Genomic DNA, 22,799 nt, shown 5'->3' with positions numbered 1-22,799 from the left:
GTCTATGCAAATCTAAACAGAAAAGAATACAGTATTCCTTTCATATTGAGATTTCTGGAGTTCTAGTTATTCATAGTTGAAAATTACTGAATTTAATAACTAAATTATGTATTTACAACCTCACATTTCACTAGTTGAAGTTAGCATTATCAAAGGCATTTTTAAGATACACATGCAATGGAGACTAGAATAACAATGGTTTTCAGAACAAGGACAGCCACATGCATGGAAAGCGACAGTGGCACTCTCTGTAATGGCTATTACTGATGGTGGATAGGGCAGAGTTTCTGTTACAGTTCAGAGTATATTGTAATAGCTTTGCTTTTTTTCCATTGTCTGATGAAATGAACTTCATCTAAGGCATGCTGGGCTAGACCAGTTTTTGGTTATACATACTGAATATGTTTTTATGTTCTCTTCTTCTAGTAATGGTGGTCCATCCTGTTTGTCCAGAATACTGGATCCCATATTGACAAGGGCTGTAGACACCTTGGAATCCATGTGTTAAGGCTTAAGTGCTGGGAAGACATCATGTAAATTTAAAAAATAAAGACTGTTTTTAGAATCTTCTGGGGTACTCAGAAATCATCCAAATTTAAATGAATACGGATGCATAAAACTTGCCAAAATTTGGGAGCCAATAATTGTCAGAGGCTTAGGTTATCTACAAACGCCCATAGAGGGTGCACCACTAAATAAGACTTTAGAGTCACCCACATGTTTCATTTAGTATTGTGTTGTCTTTGTGTTACAAAAGTTTTTTTGTAATCCCCGAAGATGTCTCAATGACTGAGACAAAATATTGGAAGCGTTAAAATTAGTTTTGAATCCTTTCCTAGTGCTGTAAATATTCCATTAAACCTCCAATATGAAGACACCTTGGAAGGAAAGAGGATCCTGGTGATTCTTAATTGTCTGAAGAAATTGGCGATTTTGTCCAAAAGCTTGTAAGCTGTTCTAATTTTATGTTGTTTCAATAGTGAAACCAGCTTAACTGTTGTAATTTTGAAGGTCTATATATAGTAAAGTTGGGGAATGGAGTTAGCTTTTTTTTTATATAATTTTTTTTTGTTGTTGTTGTTGTTGTTGTTGTTGTAACCATTCTGTTCAAAAAATGTAAGTAGAGCTTCTTGTTCCAAATGCATTAACTGTCCTGAGGACGAAATTCACTCTACCCTGGAGGCTAAAGTGACATGTAAGTATCTTCCTTTGTGTATGGACAAGATGGAAGAAAATCAGTGTGCATTACAGAAGTTGTTACAGGTCAGAAAGATTATTTTTCGTCAGCCATGGCTATGAAGCATTCTTCTAAACTGAACAAGTATGGATGTATTAATGCCAAAAGTGTGGAAGACTGTTATCTTAAGATAAACTCCTACATAGCTGTAATACTTCTTTTTTACATTAGACGGTGCCAAATTAGGACTTTGGATCTTTTGTCTGTTACAATTTGAATTGTAACTGAGTTACTCAGTAACTCAGTTAATAAACGTTTTTTTATATATATATAATTTATTTCATTTCGTGTTGTAATACCATTAAAAATTATTTATGAATAATGTTCAACACCTAAACTTGTTTATTAGAATGTTCTTAGAAATGGCTCATGTGCTACAAAACTTCTTGAACTGTAACAGAAGCGATGATGTAATTTGGCATAAATTTTGATGCACTGCCCTATCAGCAATAACCATGAAACATTACTGTCAGTAGCACACTCAGGATTTAATCTTGTTGGGGGGGGCTGAGTTAAGTAGACAATTTGAGAATACACACTACACATCGCATATTTGGCAAGGAGTCTTGCCAAAAAGACTGTGATATCACCTATACAGGTTCTACCATCAGGTCTTTATGGGCTAGATTACATGAACATTTCCGGGACTGTAACATCCCTATTCCAGAATATTTAAACACAAAAAAATGCAACATCAAAAAGAAAAATAGAGTACAGGGAAGACAGAAATAGCAGTTCACGCCCTTGAACAGAAACATACCCTGCAAATTGACAAGGCCATAATAATAGACAAACAAGACAATGAAACAATGCTTAGAATATCGGAAACAATTGCCATGAACTGTGATGAAAACTCAATCAACGTCCACCGCCCCTACCTAATTTTTAAATGTTGGAAGCTCCACAATATAAAAATGAGGTTATGACTCCAACCAATAAGCGACAACACAACTCCTCCATCCCCAAAGCAGACACACCAAACTATCATGACATAGCCCACACCCCGTTAACGCTTTCCCCTGCCCCAGTTTCCCATATAACCCTTCCCCAAAAAGCGCCCTTAAATATAATAATGTATATATATGTATATATATATATTATTTTAAAAAACCCGGGTTTTCTAAGTTATCAAACACCCTTCCACGTTTCTGAACCCCCCCTTTTTTTTTAACAACAAACAGCAGAAGTATGGAGAACGAAGACATCCTAACTTCCAACAAGGTATGTGCAAAATTTCTTCCTCTATTAATCTGCATATATTTACCTTTAAAATATACTTATAATACCCTAAGAATTCTTGAGAAAAGAGCCAATATTTAAAATACGGGACACTTCTAAATGAAGACAGGCAAAAAAATTGCTGTAATAATAATAGTTTTTAAGAGGAGTAACATAGGAATTTCTCAGAAATAATACCTATAAAAAAATGAATTTTAATTAGGAAAAGATTTTTGGAAAATTTTCTAGTGTGTTTTTTCCTTTTTCTTTTGGGAGGAGGACCCAGGGCCCCTTGACCCTGCCCCTCCCTTCCCCTCTGGGTGAGCAACTGATCACTGTAGTGAGAGAGTGCGTCACTGTCCTTGTTCTGGAAGCCATTGTTATTCTAGTTCTCCATTGAGTGTGTATCATAAAAATACCTTTAATAATGCTAGCATGAGCTAGTGAAATATCAGGTTGTAAATACTTAATTTAGTTATTAAATTTAGTAATTTCATTCCTGTGTTTACATTTATTCTATAAATTTTCAACAAAGAATACAGTATTATTACATGTTTTTTATTTTATTTTATTTATTTATTTTTTTTTTTGAGATATATTAATTTTCATTATTTTCTTATACTTAACAGCTTCCTCATAATTGACATTTGGTTATAGGAGATATTTTTCCTTCTTCTATAAATGCACACGCTGGATTTTGTGTGCAAATTTTCTTAAAATATACCAACTAGACCAAAGCAAGCACCACTTCCAATATTCTATCTTTCCTCTAGTATACAAAATAAACAAGCATAGAGCTAAATTCCTGTTATCCTACTAATCACTTTCTTAACTCATGCAAATAAGTGTTGATGCTGGGCTGCCTTGCTTTTGCTCTCTGTCATCTATGTCACAACATGAAATCAATCCACAAAATAGATTTCATGTTGAATTTAAGCTGAAAATGAATAAAAATAAACAGTAAAAATAATATTGCACAAACTTAAAACAGATTTACCCTTGTATAGTATTATTTGTAATTGTTTCTTTTTTATTTTATTTTTATTTTTCTTCAGGTCTATGTTCAAAATCTTCGTAATAAGCAACCAGGTCATCCAAGGAAGCTTATGCTTACTTTAAAAGGTAAAGAATCTCGAAGGTTTACAAAATGTTTTCATGGATGGGGGAAGCACAAGTGTACAGTTGAATGAAGTTGACAAATGTGATGTATGAAAAATGTATATTTTAAATATATGTGATATAGTAATCGAAAAGTGTATTGTGTGCGGACACTCATATTAATTTATATTTGAACGACTGTATTTATACTATAGTAATTGCACCAATTTAAAACGGAGTCAAAATAATATATAAATTGATTTTATATGGGTTTTTTTAAATTTATGAAGCTGTGCTTCACAATTATGATGTTCATGTTACTATTTTGCACATTGTTTTAACCATGTATAAATTAAAATTTTATATACCTCCTTTTGTACTGTAATGTTTCATGCTTTTGAATTTGTTCATTGAAAAACTATTTTTACATTATTTATTTATTAAATACTGTTGATTGTAGCCAGAATGATAGTAATGACTGGTTTTATAAATAATTCTGAGTATTCTAAGACAGAAGAGAATACCAAAGATTTGGAACAATGCTATCCTTATCATAGTTTTTAAAAAAGGAACACAGAGAAGATATTAAAGATTACTGCTCTATCAGTCTCCTTTCAGCAATATACAAAATTTTTACAAAAATCATTAGCAACAGAATACAAAACAGACTAGATTTTTGCCAACCTCCAGAACAAGCAGGAGTTTTCACAAGTTAGAAAAAATTACAGCACCATTGATCACACACACACACACACACACACACACACACACACACACACACACACACACACACACACACACACACACACACACACACACACACATAATAAGACAGATAATTGAAAAGACAAATGAATACCGAAATTTTGAAAAGGCAGATTCAATCTCAACATTAGCTATTTTAGAAGCCCTTAAAAATGAAGGAATTGAAAAATCTTACATTGATATGCTTAGTCATATATATATAAATTCACCTGCATCTGTAAAATCAGGAACACATATTAAATTTCCTATATAATAAAGGAAGTTAGAAATTAAAATGAAAAAGAACTAAATCACCTATGATTTGCTGATGATATTGTTCTATTTGGAAACTCTGCAGAAAAACTTCAACAGCAGAAAGCAAAAAGAAAGGATTAAATATAAACAAGGACAGAACAAAAATAATGTATAATAAACACATCACCAAAAAGTCAGTACAAGTGAAACACCAGGAAATTGATATAGTATCCTCGTTTGTTTACCTAGGACAAAAGATCACACTGGGCTGACTGTAACAAAGAAATTATTCACAGAATTCAACCTGGTTGGATAGCCTTTGGAACACACTGTGAAGCACTCAAAGGAAACATCCCGATCTGCCTTAAAAGTTGTATGCTTCCAGTCATGACATATGGAAGTAAAACATGGACTTGACTAAAATAAATGACCAACAGATTGAGGCTTATTACCCAGGGAAAAATGAATAAATCATTACTTGGTAATACCATTGGTAGTGCACAATACTTGGGTCAGAGCTCAGACTAGGGTGAGAGACATTATAACAGCCATTAAAAGATTCAAATGGCAATAGGCAGGTGTTATTACAAGAAGCAATACTCAAAAATGGACAAAATTGATATCAGAATGGTATCCTAGAGATGTAAAGAGAGTTATAGGAAGATCAAAGAGAAAGTGGGAGGATGAGATTAAAGAGATGGAATAGAAAGGCTGAAGATAGGATTGAATGGAGAATTTGGGGATATGCCTTCATTCAGCAGTGGACAGAAAATGACTGATGATGATTCAAGAAGTTACTGTAAACATAGTGTGCACTCTAGAATGATTCACTCAGGGCTGGTTCTAATAGGTGTGCAGGGCGTGCATGCATGCAGGCGGCCAAATCTCTAGGGCGATCGATGGAATAAATTCGATATAGCCCACAGTTAATTTTAAAATATTGGTGATGAAATAGGAACATAACATTGTTAAAACTTATAGCAGTGCTAACTTCAAAATGTCTTCTTTGGGTTTCATTCTCTCTTTAAAAACCTCACTCAACAAGGAATGTTCATTCGAGTGAACCATAGTTTTGGCCTAGTTTTTTGCTACTAAAAATACATAATTGGGAAAAAAAAGGAATTACAAATTTTTTTTTTTTTTCTTTTCTAGTACCTGTTATAAAATATACCACCATCTTTCAGATAGACCTGACAGACAGAGGGACAGATCGGAGTTTTTTCGGAATCTGTACAGAAAGGCTTAAGTCAGTTTGGGTCATTACAACATTTATTTATTCATTCAAAAAGAGAAAGAATAATTTGTGCTTATTATCATTATTATTAATGTTTTTTATTATATGTTTAGATATGTCAGATAGGAAAACTAAGCGTCTGTCTAGTGCTTTTTATCGGAAAAGAAAGAATGAAAGTGATAAGGAAAAGGAAAAATTACGAGGATCCATACCGAAATATGTAAAGTTAGACGAAGATAACTCAACAACATCAATCACTTTAGAACCTTTTCCAGACAGTAAGGGCGAAATCAAAGTGGAATGTGAAAAATCATATGAAAAGTTTGAATTTTGTTTAGAACTGTGCCAGGAGGAAGAGTCAACGTCGAAATCAAGCTGTGGGGATAATTTACAAAGTAGGCCTTCTGGTAATTGTACTGAATTCACGACAGAATGTGAATGTGAATTCACAACAGAATGTGAATTCATAAGGAACCTAACACCTCAAAATATAAACTTAATTAAAAATAACAATAGAAGATCATTTTCCACGTCACAGTTTGTAAGACTTACCTAATGGTGAAAAATTTCAAAGAACTTGGTTAATCTATTCTGAAAAATCTAATAGTGTATTTTTCTTTTGTTGTAAGCTGTTTGCTTTAAAGAAAAACAAATTAACATATAGTCAGGGGTTTTCAGATTGGCGACATTTGGCCACTAATTTATCATTGACATGAAACGAGTGTAGAACATATGTAATATTGTAAAAAAAGTGGTGTGAATTAAAAACATGCCTTGACAACAATTGTACAATTGATAAAGAATAGCAACGGTATTTTGAATCTGAAAAAAGAAAAGTTTTTTTTTTTTTGTCTGTGTACAGCAATGAATAGAACTTATGCACAAGAATGGTGATGTTCTGTACAAATTTTTTCTGTCAGTGTGGCTATCACCATTCTTGCATATGTTCTATTCACTGCTGTACATGTTCAAAAAAAAAAACACTAGTGTAGTCTTATCCTTAAGGGCTAATTATCTAGCACGCTGGCATCTAACAGTCTAAAACCGGCCCTGGATTTACTTCGTCAATTTCTTATTGAGTTTCGTGCTAACAGCTTAGAAAGTTTTTCAACAGGATTAGAAACTAAAAGTATGTTTGGACTCGAGATAGAATTTTTACCATTTCTTTTCCGCTTTCCTATATTTACTGCTAGGATGATAGCAGAAAAAAAAAGGAGTGTATTTGAGTATAATTAGATATAGCATTGTTTCCATTTCTGATGGATCTGTAAACTGGCTGCTAGACATCACATAGGACAAAACTTGATGGTAAACATCTGGTCAGCTAGTGAATAATCTCACTGCTAATGGTTTGCTAGATATTTATAGAGTAAATTCAAATAACAAAATTAATTTCACCAGCCTAGTTGCTGAGTGGCTAGCATATGAGATATTCTCAACCAACAGGCTTTAAACTCTAATCATGCTGTGGATAATTTCTTCATGATTAACATCAGACAAATCACAAAAAATAATAATAGGGAAAAGTATCTAAAAAAAATTCATGTGCCTCTGAAAACATACATACCATATGTACATACATACTTCATCTTCCCATTGTTAGATCTGGTGACTTGTCACAGGCATATAACTTGGTTCCATAGAAATATAATTAATGATGGACAGTGAATACCATCGGTTAATATTATCTGCATAGTCCACTATGTCAGTTAATTGTGTATATTCTATGGCCTGTTTATTTGTCTGTTTTCTTACAATGAAAAGCCATTATAAAGCTCTTTGCATCCTAGATGGAATTCCAAACACAGGTCTTTTCAATCAGTGTACAGAAGCTCATGTTATGCACTTTGACTTTGAAAATATGGTTGTTCTCAGTGATAACCTTAACAAACAATGTTAATTAATAGTCTTTCCAACTGTCTGTTTTTTCAATACTAATCTTATTTGTCTCAGTTACTTACTATTACTTCCATGTATATACAAATACAAAACCAAAATCGTAGAATTTTGACCTGAAGACTATTAGTTTTTGGATTTTCCAATTTCCTGTTATTCCCTTAAGAGATACTCTAATAATATACTTTATGGTTAAGTTTCTATTATTACTAGTTTCCTGTTAACAATTTTCTTTCAAATTAATCTGTTATTTGTCAGATATTTTGGTCCCCTAAGACACTTTTAACTGCATCACTCCATGTAGCTCATGGTCCTCTTTCAGTCCTTTTTTCCATCAAACAGGGGAAAAAGCCTGTTTTGCTAATCCTTTCTCTTCTATTCTGTTCATGTAATCTGACTATCTTAGATTAGTTTTGTTTATACTTTCTTGAATGCTAATAGTTAAGTTCCTTTTTAATATGATCCTGTCATTGATGCCATCTGTTCACTCTCCCAGAACTCTTTGTGTCTCTGGTCTTTAGTTTTTGGTTGTATTAATTCTAGTCCAATTCTCAGATACCTAACTTAAAATTGGTTGGAATATGGACTTGCATACATCCAGTTTAGTGTTTTGAGTAATTGCTCTCTTATTCCACATAAATGTATTCAGTTAGTCCAAACCATTGAAGTTTTGTTTATTCTATTTTGTATCCCCAAATTAAATTTGCAAACTTGTTCACTAAAAATTATCTATTTGGACACAATTTTTTAGCATCTAAAGTTGAAATATTTTGCTTGTTCTGTTAGTTCTCATTCAGGATACAGATGATATTTTGATTGTGTATGTTTTCTTAGGTTTTTATTATTGATTCTCAAAAATCATCAGCATGAAGCAAAGAGCTGAGATTAAAATCTCCAATTTGATATCAGGTCTAATGCCACTTTTCTTCATAATGTGATCCATATGAATGATGAATAACAGATAATAACACAATATGAACCGTGTAAATGATAAGTGGAGACAGACCATCCTGTACTATATCCTTGAATTCAAATGTTTTAATAGAACATGTATACTAGGCACATTTATTAATACTTATAAACATGTAAAAAAAAATGGTGGGCTGGTTGTCCGTGTGGTTAGCATATCCACTCTCCAGCCAAGAGGCCGTGGGTTCTAATTCTGCCTACGGCATTGATGTTTGTGATTGTCTTTCATCTTCATACATTCGTGTGTGTGTGTGTGTGTGTTCTCCCAACGTCAGGCTCTTCAACAAGTAACATGGGGTCTTTCAAAGTCTCATCAGCAGACCCTGCACTAAGCAGGACATGCTAGGAAGAAGATGATGCACATATAGCAAAATGTAGAATTTTATTTCTACAAAACTTCCACTATATTTCATCCAATATAACATGGATATCATCCAGGAGAAAGATCAGTAATCACATTCAAAACATGAATCATAAGAATGAGTTATGTACAGGAGCGGCTTGTGCATAGGCACTGAGGATCTGCAACACCCCCAATTTTTCTCAATATATAAATATATTTATTAATTTATTTATATTTGCTTGTAATATTTAATTTTATCATCAACAATCCTATACAATTCTCTTATTTTGTATAAAAAATAATAAAAATCCATCTTGTAGCACTTAGGAGGGCGAAGGATGCTTGCAGCACTGTGTTTATCACACTGCCATATTGCTACGCACGCAAACATATGCACATCATAGTGAGATGTGAACTATTAGCATAATGCAGCACACTGTCCATTGTACAGTTCTGCTGTTGTTTATGTGCAGTTTGCACCGGTAGTAGAGTGTTCGTAGTGCTTATCATGTTTACTCCGTCTCTTTAAATATTTGGACATTACAATTAAAGGATTTAATTGTAATCAACAAAAATTGTAAATCCATTCCTTTAATTACAATTAAAGGAATGGATTTTATTTTTAAGTAATTTTGAATTATACTAAACTATAATTTTATCGATAATAAACTATTTTTTCATGAAACAAAACGATGAATATATTTTATTTTTAAGTAATTTTGAATTATACCAAACTCTATAATTTATCAATAATAGACAATATTTATTCATGTTTAATTTCTTTTTTTTAATTTTACCATAACTGATGGAGATTGAACTGCCCAGTCAGTCTCCAAATGGAGATTTTTAAAAATGGGTTTTTAAAAAAATTGGGGTCTGTGTAGCTCAGTGGAAGTGGCGCTTGGCCGATCGAAGTTAGACCTAGGTTCAAGTCTAGTCGCTGACTGGAGGAACTCTTTCTAAGACTATCTTCGACCGGTTCCCAAGTTAGTCGATCTCTGGTATGGGCATGCAGGTTTTTCCTCCTGGAAACTGGGGTTTTTCGTCCCGTAAACTCAAGAAAATCGACTGTAGTACCGACATTATTTCAGACAATAACATATCCTGTTAGGATTAGGCACCAAGAGATGGCAGCACTTGGTTGCTAGTCTTTTCATCAGTAGTCGCCTATAATTAGTGATAGACATGGGCTAGCTATCTAATTGGCTACTGAAGGAAATTGAACTGCCCACTCAATCTCCAAAAGCTGGGTAGGGTATAAAGGCCTTGCCTACTCCCTATTAGGGAATAAAAGGTGTTAGCTGTTTTTTTTTTTTTTTTTTGATTTAATATTTTATCCAAACACGTATAAACTGTACTTACAGTGTATGTATATTTTGAAAATTGCAACACCCCCACGATTTCAAGCCACAAGCCGCCACTGGTTATGTATAATGGTTATTTAACCAATTGTACATATAGGGTTGAGATGTAATTTAAAAAGGCATTGGAAGAATGTCCAGAGGGAATCACAATAAACAAAAAGATTGTTAACAACCTACGATATGCAGGTGACACTGTGCTAATTACAGATAACACGGATCTCCAAAAACTCAATGACAGAGTAAACATAGAAAGCCAAAAGAATGGGAATAAATATAAACATCAACAAGATGGAATACATGGTCATCAGCAAACATCCAACCTCATCAATGAAACATACTCAATGGGAAAACTATTGATCAAGTGTCAAGATATAAATATCTTGGTTGCTGGCATAATGAAAGGTGGGAATCCTGAAATAGATATAAAGACAAGGAATGAAGTTGCATGGCAGTCTTTTATGAAAATGAGAACATTATTCTGCAATAAAGATCTAAACATAGAAGTCAGATGCCGAATGTTGAAATATTACATCTGGTCCATTTTTCTCTATTCCTCTGTGGAGTTGAGGCGTCGGCATTGAAGGAGGCAACCATCAAGAAAATTGAAGCCTTTGAGATGTGGCTATATAAAAGAATGTTAAAGATATCATGGACAGTAAAAATAACCAATGAAGATGCCTTAAAATCTATTGGCAAAGCCAAGGATCTCATACAAACAATCAAGAAACGAAAAACATATCTTGGCTACATCATGAGAAATGACAGATATCAGCTTCTACAAATCATTTGTAGGAAGAATTGATGGCAAAAGAGCTAGAGGAAGAAAAAGAATATCTTGGTTTGACAACATCAAGAGGTGGACATGAAAGAGTATCATACAATTGCTCAGATCAATGTGAGAATGTAGTTTGTTTACCAAGATGGTTGCGGACCTTCAATAGAAGATGCACCATTACTAGAGTTACTGATGTAATATACATCTGTGTTGTGTATGGAGGTTGTGCAGAAGAAATGATGTCGGATTTGTGCGCCTATGGTCTTAGTTTGACAGAAAGAAGGGTTTATATAATGCTGATGGAGACTGTACCTAAATGGTTTTGGAGTTAGGTGTCTAGAGAGCGCTTTCTTCACCGAGCATGCTGAAGTGCAAATTGAGGAAAACTAAAGCATTTGGGGGGGGGGTGGATGCATGAGGGTAAGTGAGTATGAAATCTAGTATCTCAAGCAAAAGTTTTTAATAGGTTAGTCACTTCAGGAAGTAAAGGTGGTTGGGGAGCTTAAAGGGATGTGGTAGTACTAAAGCCAGAATCAGGAACAAGAAAGAAGAGTTTTTGGCATTGGTTAGTGCCACCTTGCCAAAGGTTATAGACATTAGTGAGACATTTGTCTGACATCAGATGATGTAGTTACAGTGATAGAATGGGAAGGTTAAGTTTAGTTCAGGGACGATAGAGAAGATAAAATGAGGGGAGGGACAATAAAACAAAATATACCATTGGTTACTGCTATAGTCCAGGGGGGTGGGTTCTACAGATGATCTGGAAGACATATATCAGCAAATTAGTACAATGAGCATAAGTTGAGTGATTATTATGGGGAACTTCAATTATGGAGATATAGATCGGAAGAAAACGGAATCCGTACACCTTCTGAGAGATAATTATGTTGGAGTCTTAATGGATTTTTTACAACACTCAAAAAGAATTAAAATAGAATTTAATACTTCCTATATTTCGTCCTAGTCACTAGGACATCTACAGGGATTACAAAAACAATTAATGTAACGCACACACACAAATCTTACAATACTAAGACCAACCACGTGGGTGACGCTAAAGTCCTATCTAGGTGGAGCGCCCTCTAAGGGCGGTAGTAGGTGGCCTGGAATGTAAGGTGGGACCTCTGGTGATGAGTGTTTCCCAAATCTTCGGAAGCTTAATGCAACCATATTTATTGAGATTTGGTTGGTTTTTGAGAGCTGCTGCTGCTGCTTCTAAGAAAAGTCTCTCTTTCTTGAATTTGCTGTGGTGGAGCATGGTGGTGTCCAAAACATGGTCAGCCAAGCCTGAATGGCCTTAGTTGTGTTTACAGATGTAAGACTTGTGTTCCTCCACGCGGATGGATGCTGATCTGCCTGTCTGTCCAAAGTACGCCAGCTTACAGGAACAGGGTACTTTGCAAACTCCAGGCAGCGAGAGAGGAGGGAGCTGATCTTTCGTAGAACGGATAAGGGTAGCAAGTTTGCAGTAGGGCTTATATTCTGTGTGTAGGTTGTACTTTTTTAGTATCTTGGCTATTTTTTCAGATTTTTCAGTCATCTTAATAGCCTACATCCAAGAATCCAGTTTACTATGGAAAAGGAAAAGAATAACTTTACCCTTCCTAGACACCTTAGTCACACGCCTGCCTAATGATACACTTGGCTTCACTGTATACAGAAAACCCACACACAGGCCGATACATTCACAAACTCTCCCACCACCACCCCTCACAACTTATGGCATCATCAAAACTCTTCCTAAGAGAGCCCACAATCTTTGTTCCAGTGGAACCGCCAATGGCTATAGCGAACACAGTATCAAAAAAATAATCAGTTCCTCCCCCATTCCCCGTCAACAAGATTTTAAAAATGCCATCACCATACCCTACATCCGTGGCAAATCTGAAAAAATAGCCAAGATACTAAAAAAGTACAACCTACACACGACATATAAGCCCTACTGCAAACTTGCTACCCTTATCCGTTCTATGAAAGATCAGCTCCCTCCTCTCTTGCTGCCTGGAGTTTACAAAGTACCCTGTTCCTGTAAGCTGGTGTACTATGGACAGACAGGCAGATCAGCATCCATCCGCCTGGAGGAACAAAAGTCTTACATCTGTAAACACAACTATGGCCATTCAAGCTTATGAAGAAAAAATGATTGAATTTCATCGATTTGTCATTAATGCAAGGAAACGAGAAAATTTTGAACTTGCACAAATAGGAAACATGGACGAGGTTCTGCTGACTTTTGATGTGCCCTCCAACAAAACTATAGATTCAAAAGGCAATAAAACTGTTACTATTAAAACTGCGGGGCGCGAAAACTCACTACATGGTTGTTTTATCTTACTGTGCTGATGGGACAACATTGCCGCCACTATTGATTTTTAAAAGGAAGGCGCTACCCAAAGAAAAACTGCTTAAAGGAGTGTTTGTACATGTTCACGCAAAAGCCTGGATGGGTGGAGGAGGAATGAAGTTATGGATAGATAAATTTTGGTCTAGGAGCCTTGGTGGACTGTTGAAGAAGCCTGCCATACTAGTATGGGAGCGATTTCGTTCTCACAGAACAGACGATGTTACAAATAAACTCAAGGAATTGGAAACTCTGCTGTAATTCCAGGAAGTCTAACTAGTCAGCTTCAACCTTTAGAAGTCTGTATTAATAAACCATTTAAGGGATTTATGAAGGAGAAGTGGGACAGCTGGATGCAGTCTTCAGATTTTGAGGTTACGCCATCAGGAAGAAGGAAGGGGCCTAGCATTTCGCAAGTTTGTGAGTGCGTCAAAGCTTCATGGGATGCTGTGAAAACTGAGACAGTGGTTAAATCATTTAAGAAGTGTAGAATTAGCAATGCACTGGATGGTACAGAGGATAATTTGTTGTATGAGGATTCATATTTTGATTTCGAAGAGGTTTCAAATGTCTCTTCATTTAGCTCTGGAGATGAATTTCTGGGTTTTGACGATTAAAAGGTGGGTACTCTTTCCTAGTTAGATTAGGTATTTGTTGAAAGTTTATTACTTTATATTTGAAATACTGTAAATTCATTATAATATTCAGTGATATTTTTTTTTCTAAAAAATGTGTACAAAAAAGGAGATGCGTCCTATACGACGGGGCGTCTTATACGCCGACAAATACGGTAATTGATTTTTTTTTTTCAGGACCCAGATAATGAACTGACAACGTTTTTGTTTGTTTTTTGTTATGGTATCAAGATGTTGCTTCATAACTGAATCGAAAAATGCGAAAAGTTTTACGTTTTTAGAAATTTCCATTGTTAGTAGTATAAATTGTAGAGGAAGATCCCCGAAGCGCAAGATTTTGTGCTGCTATGCAACGGATTATTGCTGATAATCACATTAAAACTGCTTTCCAGCGTTGTGTTTCATTGTCCAAAATTCTTTGTTTTGGACAATGAAACACAATTGATAGATTGATGCAGACTTTGTTAGTCTGCATCAATCGTCAGTTTCAAATTTAAGCGGATTGTCAATTCCTTTCACTCAGAAATACAACGACTATGGGAATGTAAAGTTTTCTGGTGATATTTTTCCAATCATCGAAACCGCTTTTCGATGTAAGGCCTTTTTGCTCTGATGAAACAAGATTAAAAATTTTGCAGCAGAAACAGTAAGCAGCATCATTTTTCCTGGAATATAGAAGCCATGATCGTTTCATATTTTCAGAATTTTTAAGCATTCGTTTATAATAATTATACGAAATTTTCTGCATTGATCATTCAAAGAATGTTTATTTAATTTTATTTGAATAGGATCTTTTTTTATAACTTCAATTCTAGTTTTTCATCAAATTTCTCTGTCCAGTAGGATCAGTTTAAATAAAATAATCTTGATTTTTAATTGGATCATTGTTTGTAATTCTTGTTTGTCTCTGTCATCGTTTACCTCATCATTTTTGGAATCACCATAAATGTTTGTTAATTCAGTATCAGTGACTGATGTGGGGGAAATAGTTGGTATTGGTGGATGAGGATGTACAAGCTGCTCCAACGGCTGGAATTTTTATAACTTTTGGTGTTGGTTCTGTTGAAAACTGGTTCTCTTTGGTGTCCTTCTTTAAAATTCCAAATCTCATATCGCTTGTTGCTTTCTTTACTTGCTCTTCCTTTTCTCTTTTCTTTTTGAGAAAAGATTACTGCTTGATTACTTTTTTTTTTTTCAAATTACTCATCTAAATGACAACAAATTTCGTATTGGTAAATTATTCATATTTTTACCTATTAATTATTAATTTTCAATTAATTTATTTATTATTCTTAGGAGTCTTAAAACAATAAAATCTTATTTTAAAAAATCGATTTAAAACAATTGCTTCTACCGATTTTTACTTTAAAAAAATCAGGTAACGCCTTTTTATTCCCGTATAGGGAGTAGGCGTGGCCTTTTAGCCCTATCTAACTTTTGCAGAGTGCATAGAGAGCCTGTGTAGCTCAGTAGATGTGGCGTTTGCACAACACGGCGCTTGCCCGTATGAAGGAAGACTTTGTTTCGAATCTAATCGTCGACTAGAGGAAATTTTTCTGAGCCTTTTTTCGACCGATTCCTGAGTTAGTCGATCTCCGGCACGGGCAAGCGGGTTTTTCTCTCAGAAACACCAGTTTCCCATAAACTCAAGAAAATCGACTGTAGAACCCACATTATTTCAGATATTAAATATATTGTGTTAGGGACCATGAGATGGTGGCACTTGTTGAGCCATCTCTCTTCACTGCGTGCCACTTAATTGGTGATAGCCTTGGGCCAGCTATCTTTGATTGGTTGCCAGTGGAGATTGAACTGGCCAGTCAGTCTCCCAAAAGTTAGATAGGGCTAAACGGCGTTGTCTACTCCCTATACGGGAATAAAAAGGCGTTAGCTGATTTTTTTATAAACGTTTGGAGACTTTACTATAAATAATTAATTTATACAATAATTTGAAAATTTGATAAAGGTAAACTATAATTATTGAGGGCAATGTAAGACATAAAATATGCTGCCCAACGAGCGATTTTGGCATTTTAGTAAAATGTGCATCTGATTAATATGTTTATAATTTATAAACTACTTATCTTTAACATTTTATTTGTCTATCAAAAATCGAAAAAATAAGTACACAATTAAAATCAAAGTCAAAAATTGTCCAAAGTCACTTAAACACAGAATACACAATACACTCAATATGTTTCACATTCAAAATTGAAATGACACTGAAAAAATGTAAGAAGTACATATCACGCTGTTTCATTTATCCAAATTCGAAGCGGAATTAAAGAAAACAAACAGCATAATATACATTTGTGTTTCAGACTAAATATTTGGATAGATCAGTGTTTCTCAAACTTCAGATATCTGTATACCCCTTCTTTAATTTTCATTTTTACCAGGTACCTTATAAAAATACCTTATCAAAATAATAATAATAATAATTAATAAATAAAAATACATTTCATTGTAAATGTCTGGTTTTTTTGAATGTGGATGTATTTAAACAAAAAAAATGTGATTTATTTTTAATAGAACAAAATTTATAGATACCATACATTTTTATTTAACATAAATTTATCATCAACGAGAGGAGTGAAATTGCTTATTTCTATATCTGCTATATTGTTCTCTTTTGTGCGTTTTATAAATCCAGTCTTTAACCAATGATACATAGTTAAGAATTTGAAAACTAAAAAAATTGCCCTATTTACTCGAATATAACTCGCATTTTTCCGCAAATATTAAAGGATTTTCGGAAACTAAAGTTTTCAATAAAAAACTGAAATTGGGTATGACTTACCAAGAAGCTTCTATTCGCCATCACTTCTTCTGGACTCGAGAGCGATTTCCTTGTGTGTGCAACGTCAAAGTTATATACTCAAATAGCGTCATCTTCTTTCCCATTATGTCAAACAAAAATTACCAGTAATTTAAGACTTGAGATACGTAATTTTTTTTTTACGTAATGAACAATTCTTGACAAATTACTAATAAGAAGTGAAAGATGTGCGCGATTGTAGGCCAGTAGAGAAAGAGTAGCTATGAAGAAGTGCGTGTGATTGGTGCGGTATTAACAAAAGATCGTGCAACCCAAGTGCCATTTTTATCCCAGTTGTCTCTAATTGTGTTGAGAAATATATTAGACAGTCTGCAAATGTTTGTGAACCTTATTCAGTGACATGATAAAACTAATTGTTTTTTGTGTTTCTGCAGTATAGTTGCTGTTGTGGAGTGCGTATTATTTATTGCAGGGAGCGAGTTGCAGCACCAACATGAACGTCGGGGCGATGCATAATATATATATATATATATATATATATATATTATATTAATAATACTATAAAAGGTTTATGAAATTCACGGCATATGATGCTTTATGGGTTGTTTCCTTAAGTATCTAATAAGTGGGTTATAAAATGTTTCATTTTAGTATGTATGGCTGTAATTTTTTTATTAATAAAATATAATAAGCACATATTTAACTGTCAATGGTGTCTTTTTTATTTGGTAAAGTAAACACTGTGTTTTTGCAAAATAACTTGTTGCCATAATACGGCTGAACGAGCGCCATGAGGTAGGCTGCCTCTATGCTATGCCCTGTCGGTAGTACTGGTCACATCTTATCCATGGAAGTTAAGTTTGTTTGCAGTCAAGAAAGGGGTTAGAGCTAGGTTTTTCTCTCACGGAGCAGTGAGTGAGTGGAATAGTTTGCCTTTATGGATAGTGAGTGCGTATTGTGTTAATGAATTCAAGAGAAGTTTTGATAGTTGGTATGGGTGATTTATGGCCTCCCTCAATTAGTCCTTGTCTCCTTAGTCTCAGATAGTAATAATAATAATTATAATTATACCACATTCACTCTGCTTCTAGCACTTCTCGTATTGCTTACGTCATTCATAGCAACATCGATGATTTCTTGCATAAGATCACCCACTCACTTTTTAATAACTTTATGTTATTAAAAATGTGCAGTATAGTCAGTGACACAGATTTCCACAGAAATGGCCATTAAAATTCGCACACTCTCTTTCCATCATCTCTAAACAACGAATTATCAGCATAATCCAATGAATAGGGGTGGCATGCTTCACTGCCATTTCGATACCTTTCAGTAAATGCTTATGTAAACAATTTAAAAGAAACAAATAAACATACTTCAAATACAAAATTTCTTCTACAGCAGTTTTCACACATAAACACATCTCAATTAATTAAACAGTTTGTATGACCCCTCAGCCTTCTCAGTTAAAACTTCATTCGAAGCGCGATTGATTCTGTCTTGTGTATATTCATACCAACATGTTGGTATGATAGCATAAGTCTCATGTCTTTATATAGAGAAATGATTTAAAATTTAAAAGCAAGTTGAAGAATACTAGTCATTAGAAACTGTAAGGCAAGAATGAAACCAAGTTTTAAAATGCATAGGGAATTCTGGAGCTTGTTTCTGATGGACGATTTCCTCGTGTATTCCCACAGTTAATAGGAAAAATCAGGTGCTTTAAATTCCAAAGAAAAACATACAGCAGGAATTGTTAAGAATGAAAATGTTTGAGAGAGAGAGAGAGAGATAATGATGATGAAACAAGTACAAAAGTAGTACTGTACCCAACAGAAGAGTGACAAATATGGAGGATGGCAATATGCTATTATGATTTTTTTTAAAAAGTGTAGCAGGCCAAACGAAATCTTAAAACATATTCTTTTTACAATGTGACCGGTAAAGGAATAAATAGTTTTGACAGAATAAATTCCGTGAAGGCTGGTAATAGGAAATGACAATTGCATCAGAAGAAATGGTTGAATTGTTTGGCGATCGTTTCGACAACGCGTGTATCAACCAAGCAAAATAGTGATGCCATAAAGACAACAGATAAAATATGAAAGAAGGATGGAAATATGTAATAGAGATATTAAAAAATCTTGATATCTAAATTCTGATGTTAAAGATTACCCGATGTGATAAGTAACTATAAAAAAATTTCCTTGGCATAATGGTTTAATTTTAGTGAAGACATTTCAGGATCCCATTAGGGAAAGAAGTCATTATAATTTTTCATACTGAGAGTGCTGTAGCTAGCTTTTCATGGGTCCTATTGCAAGATAATAATAATAATAATTTTATTTTTGAACCCCCTCATTTTTTTTGATAAAAATATAAATATTAAAGTTAAAATTTTACACCAATAAGAAAAATCGTTACTTACATAATTCCTATTTAATAGTTGTTTCTTTTTAGTTAGTTAATTTTTAACTAACTAAAAACCAAAACCATTACAGAATCGGACCCCATGGCGACAAAATTTAAAATTTCAAAATGAAAATATCAGCTGAAAATATAATACTGATTATTTTTGATACCCCATTTCATAGCCCCCTTCGTCCTGGGTTCTGATCCTGTGCATTTTTGCATCTGCCTGTTTACGGTACTGCATATTGATATCATTTTGCAAAGCCATCTGACATGCAGTATATCTAATGAATTACTGCATAAAATGGAGCTATAAGAATCAATATTAGGCTATTTCATGAAAAGAGAATTACTGATTAGTGAACATCATAAAGTGGTGTGTGAAGTGTAAAGATAGTTAATGCTATAAATTTCTTTAATGAAAAAAAAATTACTTTCAAGGAACAAGAAACATTCGTTTCTTGTTCCTTGCTATGTAAATGAAAACTCCAGCCTTAGTTTTGTTTTCCTATCTTGAAGAAAGAGTGATTTGTTTATTTCCAAGTGCTTCCGTAACGGCGATGCGACATTCATAAAGACTTGAGTTCTCATCCTATTGTAAATTGGACATGCCATAATTCTCCTGTTTGATTATTATAACGCCTCTTCCCTCTGTACGCCTCTGTATTTTCTATAATAATCAAATAATTATTAAAACGCCTATTATATTAAATCAAAAAATTATTATAACGCAAACAATTGGAAGAACGACCCTACGTTGCTCCTTTCGATTCGAAAAGGCCTAAGTTCGATTCCCGTCTTGACGGTAGGAATTTTTATATGGACTTTTTCAATTAAAGGTCAGTTAGCCGATCTCATACGGAGGTAGTAGGGTTTTTTCTCCAGGAAACTCGGGTTTTTCATCCCGCATATAGACAAATCGACACTTCAGACAAAAAATACTAATTGTGGTGGGAGGTAGATGGCGCTGATATGGTTGATTGGTAGTAGAGGTTCGGTGTACTGTTGAGGACGGAGAGTTGTGGAGTGGGGGTCTCCCGCGGTGAGTCTTCGGACTTCTTGGAGGTGTCACGAATAGTAATAATAATAGTAATACAGAAATCCCTCGCTCTTTAAAATACGCGCATTAATCGAAAACGCACTAATCGAATATAATAACCTATGGGGAAAAGTATAATTTGTTCCTCAAGTTTCTTTTATGACCCTTGATTTTTTTTATCAAAGTATTAGGGTATGTCTCAGGGCCTAGATAAAGGAAAACCATGAAGCTGAAAGACAATAAAACATATTCAGAATATAAATATATTATTCTACTCCTTAACAAATAATTGAGCTAACATAGTTTGGCAGGCATTCTGTTTCTTTTTTTCGTATAACTGATGGTATGGCCCTATTGCCTTTTCTACTCTTCTGAAAATTTTACTGCTCCTCTCTTCATTAGGGTTAGCATCTAACCATTGCTGCTTAAAAACCTCGGTTGCACGAAAACAATTTTTACTTTGTTTCTGTCAAATCTCTTTGGGCTTGTCATTGATTAAATTTTATCATGTTCTTCAGGATCTTCCCGCTGTGCATCTAAATTTAGAAGGTTGGAATCACTCAATTTCTCAGAATGAGATTTAATTAGCTTAGATTCGTTTGAAAAGTCTCTAAAATCTTTTGCACAATGTAGAAGAATGTGCCTCCAAACGGCTCGCATATTGCTAGCAGTAATTTCATTCGACTTTGCGACTTTATAACCAGGCTGAGATTTCTTTGATTTGGCCAGAAAAGTCTTGGAAGGCATTCGGTTCCAAAAAAAAAAAAAAAAAAAAAAAAAAAAAGCCCAGTTGCATCGACATTAAATATTTGTTGGTCACAATAGCCCCCTTCTTACACAATTTTCTTCCAAATCTCTGGATAATTTGCGGCCACCTCCATATCTGCACTTGCAGCTTCGTCTATGATTAGAACATTGTGTAGGCTATTTCTCAAACCACCCAGCACTAACGTGGAATTCTCCTTTTCCATCATTGATAGCCCTTTCTTTCAAGTTTACAAAGAGACAATGCTTTTGATTAAATAAGGGCAGGATCCGTTTTTGGATCCGTTTTTGGTTACAATCTTCGATCCATTTAAAAAAAAAAGTGTCTGATTCAATCATTATAATACTTTGATTTCGAGTGTATACATGATGAACTTAAAGCAGCCTTAACTTTCTCTTTATATTCAGCAGCTTTGCTTAAAATTGCTCGTATAGTTGATTCACCTATTTTTGTGTTCTTGTCCTATCTTTGCTCTGGACTTGCCTTGTTCATTTTTCTTTATGATTTCAAGTTTTTCTTCCAAAGAGATTCCTTTTCGGATCATTTTCACACTTCCACTTTTTTGCTGACTAATTCTTTTACTCATGATGAAAGGTTGGGAAACTACTTTAAAATAAAAAAAATGTAAGGAAAACAGTTGCAGAGGAGGCACTAGATATGATCAGCAAAATGCTTTGTAATTAGCAAAGGACGTAAATTTGGAACAGTATACATGGTATACATAGTGTACATGGAAATAGTGTAGCATGCCATTAAATCGATAACTAAATTATTTCATCCTGGTGAGTGATTTTTTAAAATAGTTAGCCATAAAAAATGTATAGATAGAAAATTTTAAAAATCTGTAACATTTATTTTTAGGATGTATATAGGCGCACTAATCGATTTGGGTATCGAAAAAAAAAATTATGCACTAATCGAAAACGCACTAATCGGCTGCGCATTAATCGAGGGATTGTTGTATATTATCTTTCAATATACAATTTAATCTAGTTTTAAAGTAGTTGGGAAACTACTTTAAAATAAAAAAGTAGGGAAAACAGTTGCAGAGGAGGCAGTAGACATGATCACCAAAATGCTATGTAATTAGCAGAGGACGTAAATTTTTGCGGTAAATTTGGAACAGTATACATGGTATTAATCTACGTATTCTTAATTTAAACACTAGGTGGCAGCATTGGTGACTAACATCGTGTTTCTATTTGAGGTAAACAATTACATTTCCTCATGTTTATCAGTTGCTGTTAATGTACGATGTTAGCATGCTAAGATAGTTTTCAAGGTTTGTTTGCAGTGCAGATGCGTATCTAGTATTAATAGATGTATCAAAAAGGAACCTTTAACGCTGTTTAAGTTTTGCAAACGTCTAGCGTCGTAGGACGTTTTGATTCATTAATAGAAGTGGGATTCACTTTTCATTATAAAAAAGGCAGAGAAAAAAGTAAAGGCGTATCGTTTAAAATACTTTAGGGCGTCTGTACGCTAGAGATACACAGTTGTTTAAAAAACCAGTGCTTCGTGTTATTTTTTCATATTTATGAAAAATGAACTTATTCGACTTAAACATTGCACTTTTCACTGGAATGGGGGTCCCAGGGAACTTCCTCATCTGTAACGAAATCGATCATTCACCAAAAGTATATATCCACATGCATCTGGAATATACCTGTGGTACAAAGGGTATTTATTAT

At 34.2% G+C, this 22,799-nt stretch overlaps 2 protein-coding genes across 4 annotated transcripts in view; both read left to right on the top strand.

The window, feature by feature from the left end:
• The window catches only part of fliI (FLII actin remodeling protein), a 437,463-nt gene extending 433,482 nt beyond the window's left edge, over positions 1 to 3,981 (top strand). For both annotated transcript variants that reach the window (XM_090398141.1, XM_090398140.1), the window contains exon 32: positions 3,511 to 3,981. In XM_090398141.1, the coding sequence (XP_090254267.1) occupies positions 3,511 to 3,645 (135 nt within the window). In that variant the 3' untranslated portion in view covers positions 3,646 to 3,981. The remainder of the gene's footprint in view (positions 1 to 3,510) is intronic.
• Positions 3,982 to 22,259: 18,278 nt separating this feature from the next.
• The window catches only part of Cen (cerebellar degeneration-related protein 2-like), a 274,212-nt gene continuing 273,672 nt past the window's right edge, over positions 22,260 to 22,799 (top strand). Inside the window, exon 1 of one of the 2 annotated variants that reach the window (XM_090397363.1) lies at positions 22,260 to 22,315. The gene's annotated coding sequence lies outside the window, so the exon portion shown is untranslated. The other variant, XM_090397362.1, reaches the window with a different exon arrangement.

This window comes from Typopeltis vanoorti, chromosome 9 (assembly GCF_054136105.1).
Source record: "Typopeltis vanoorti isolate ZY-2024b chromosome 9, IOZ_Tvanoo_1.0, whole genome shotgun sequence".
In the NCBI taxonomy this organism is placed as follows: Eukaryota; Metazoa; Arthropoda; class Arachnida; order Uropygi; family Thelyphonidae; genus Typopeltis; species Typopeltis vanoorti.
This window is presented reverse-complemented; position numbering and strand designations above follow the sequence as displayed.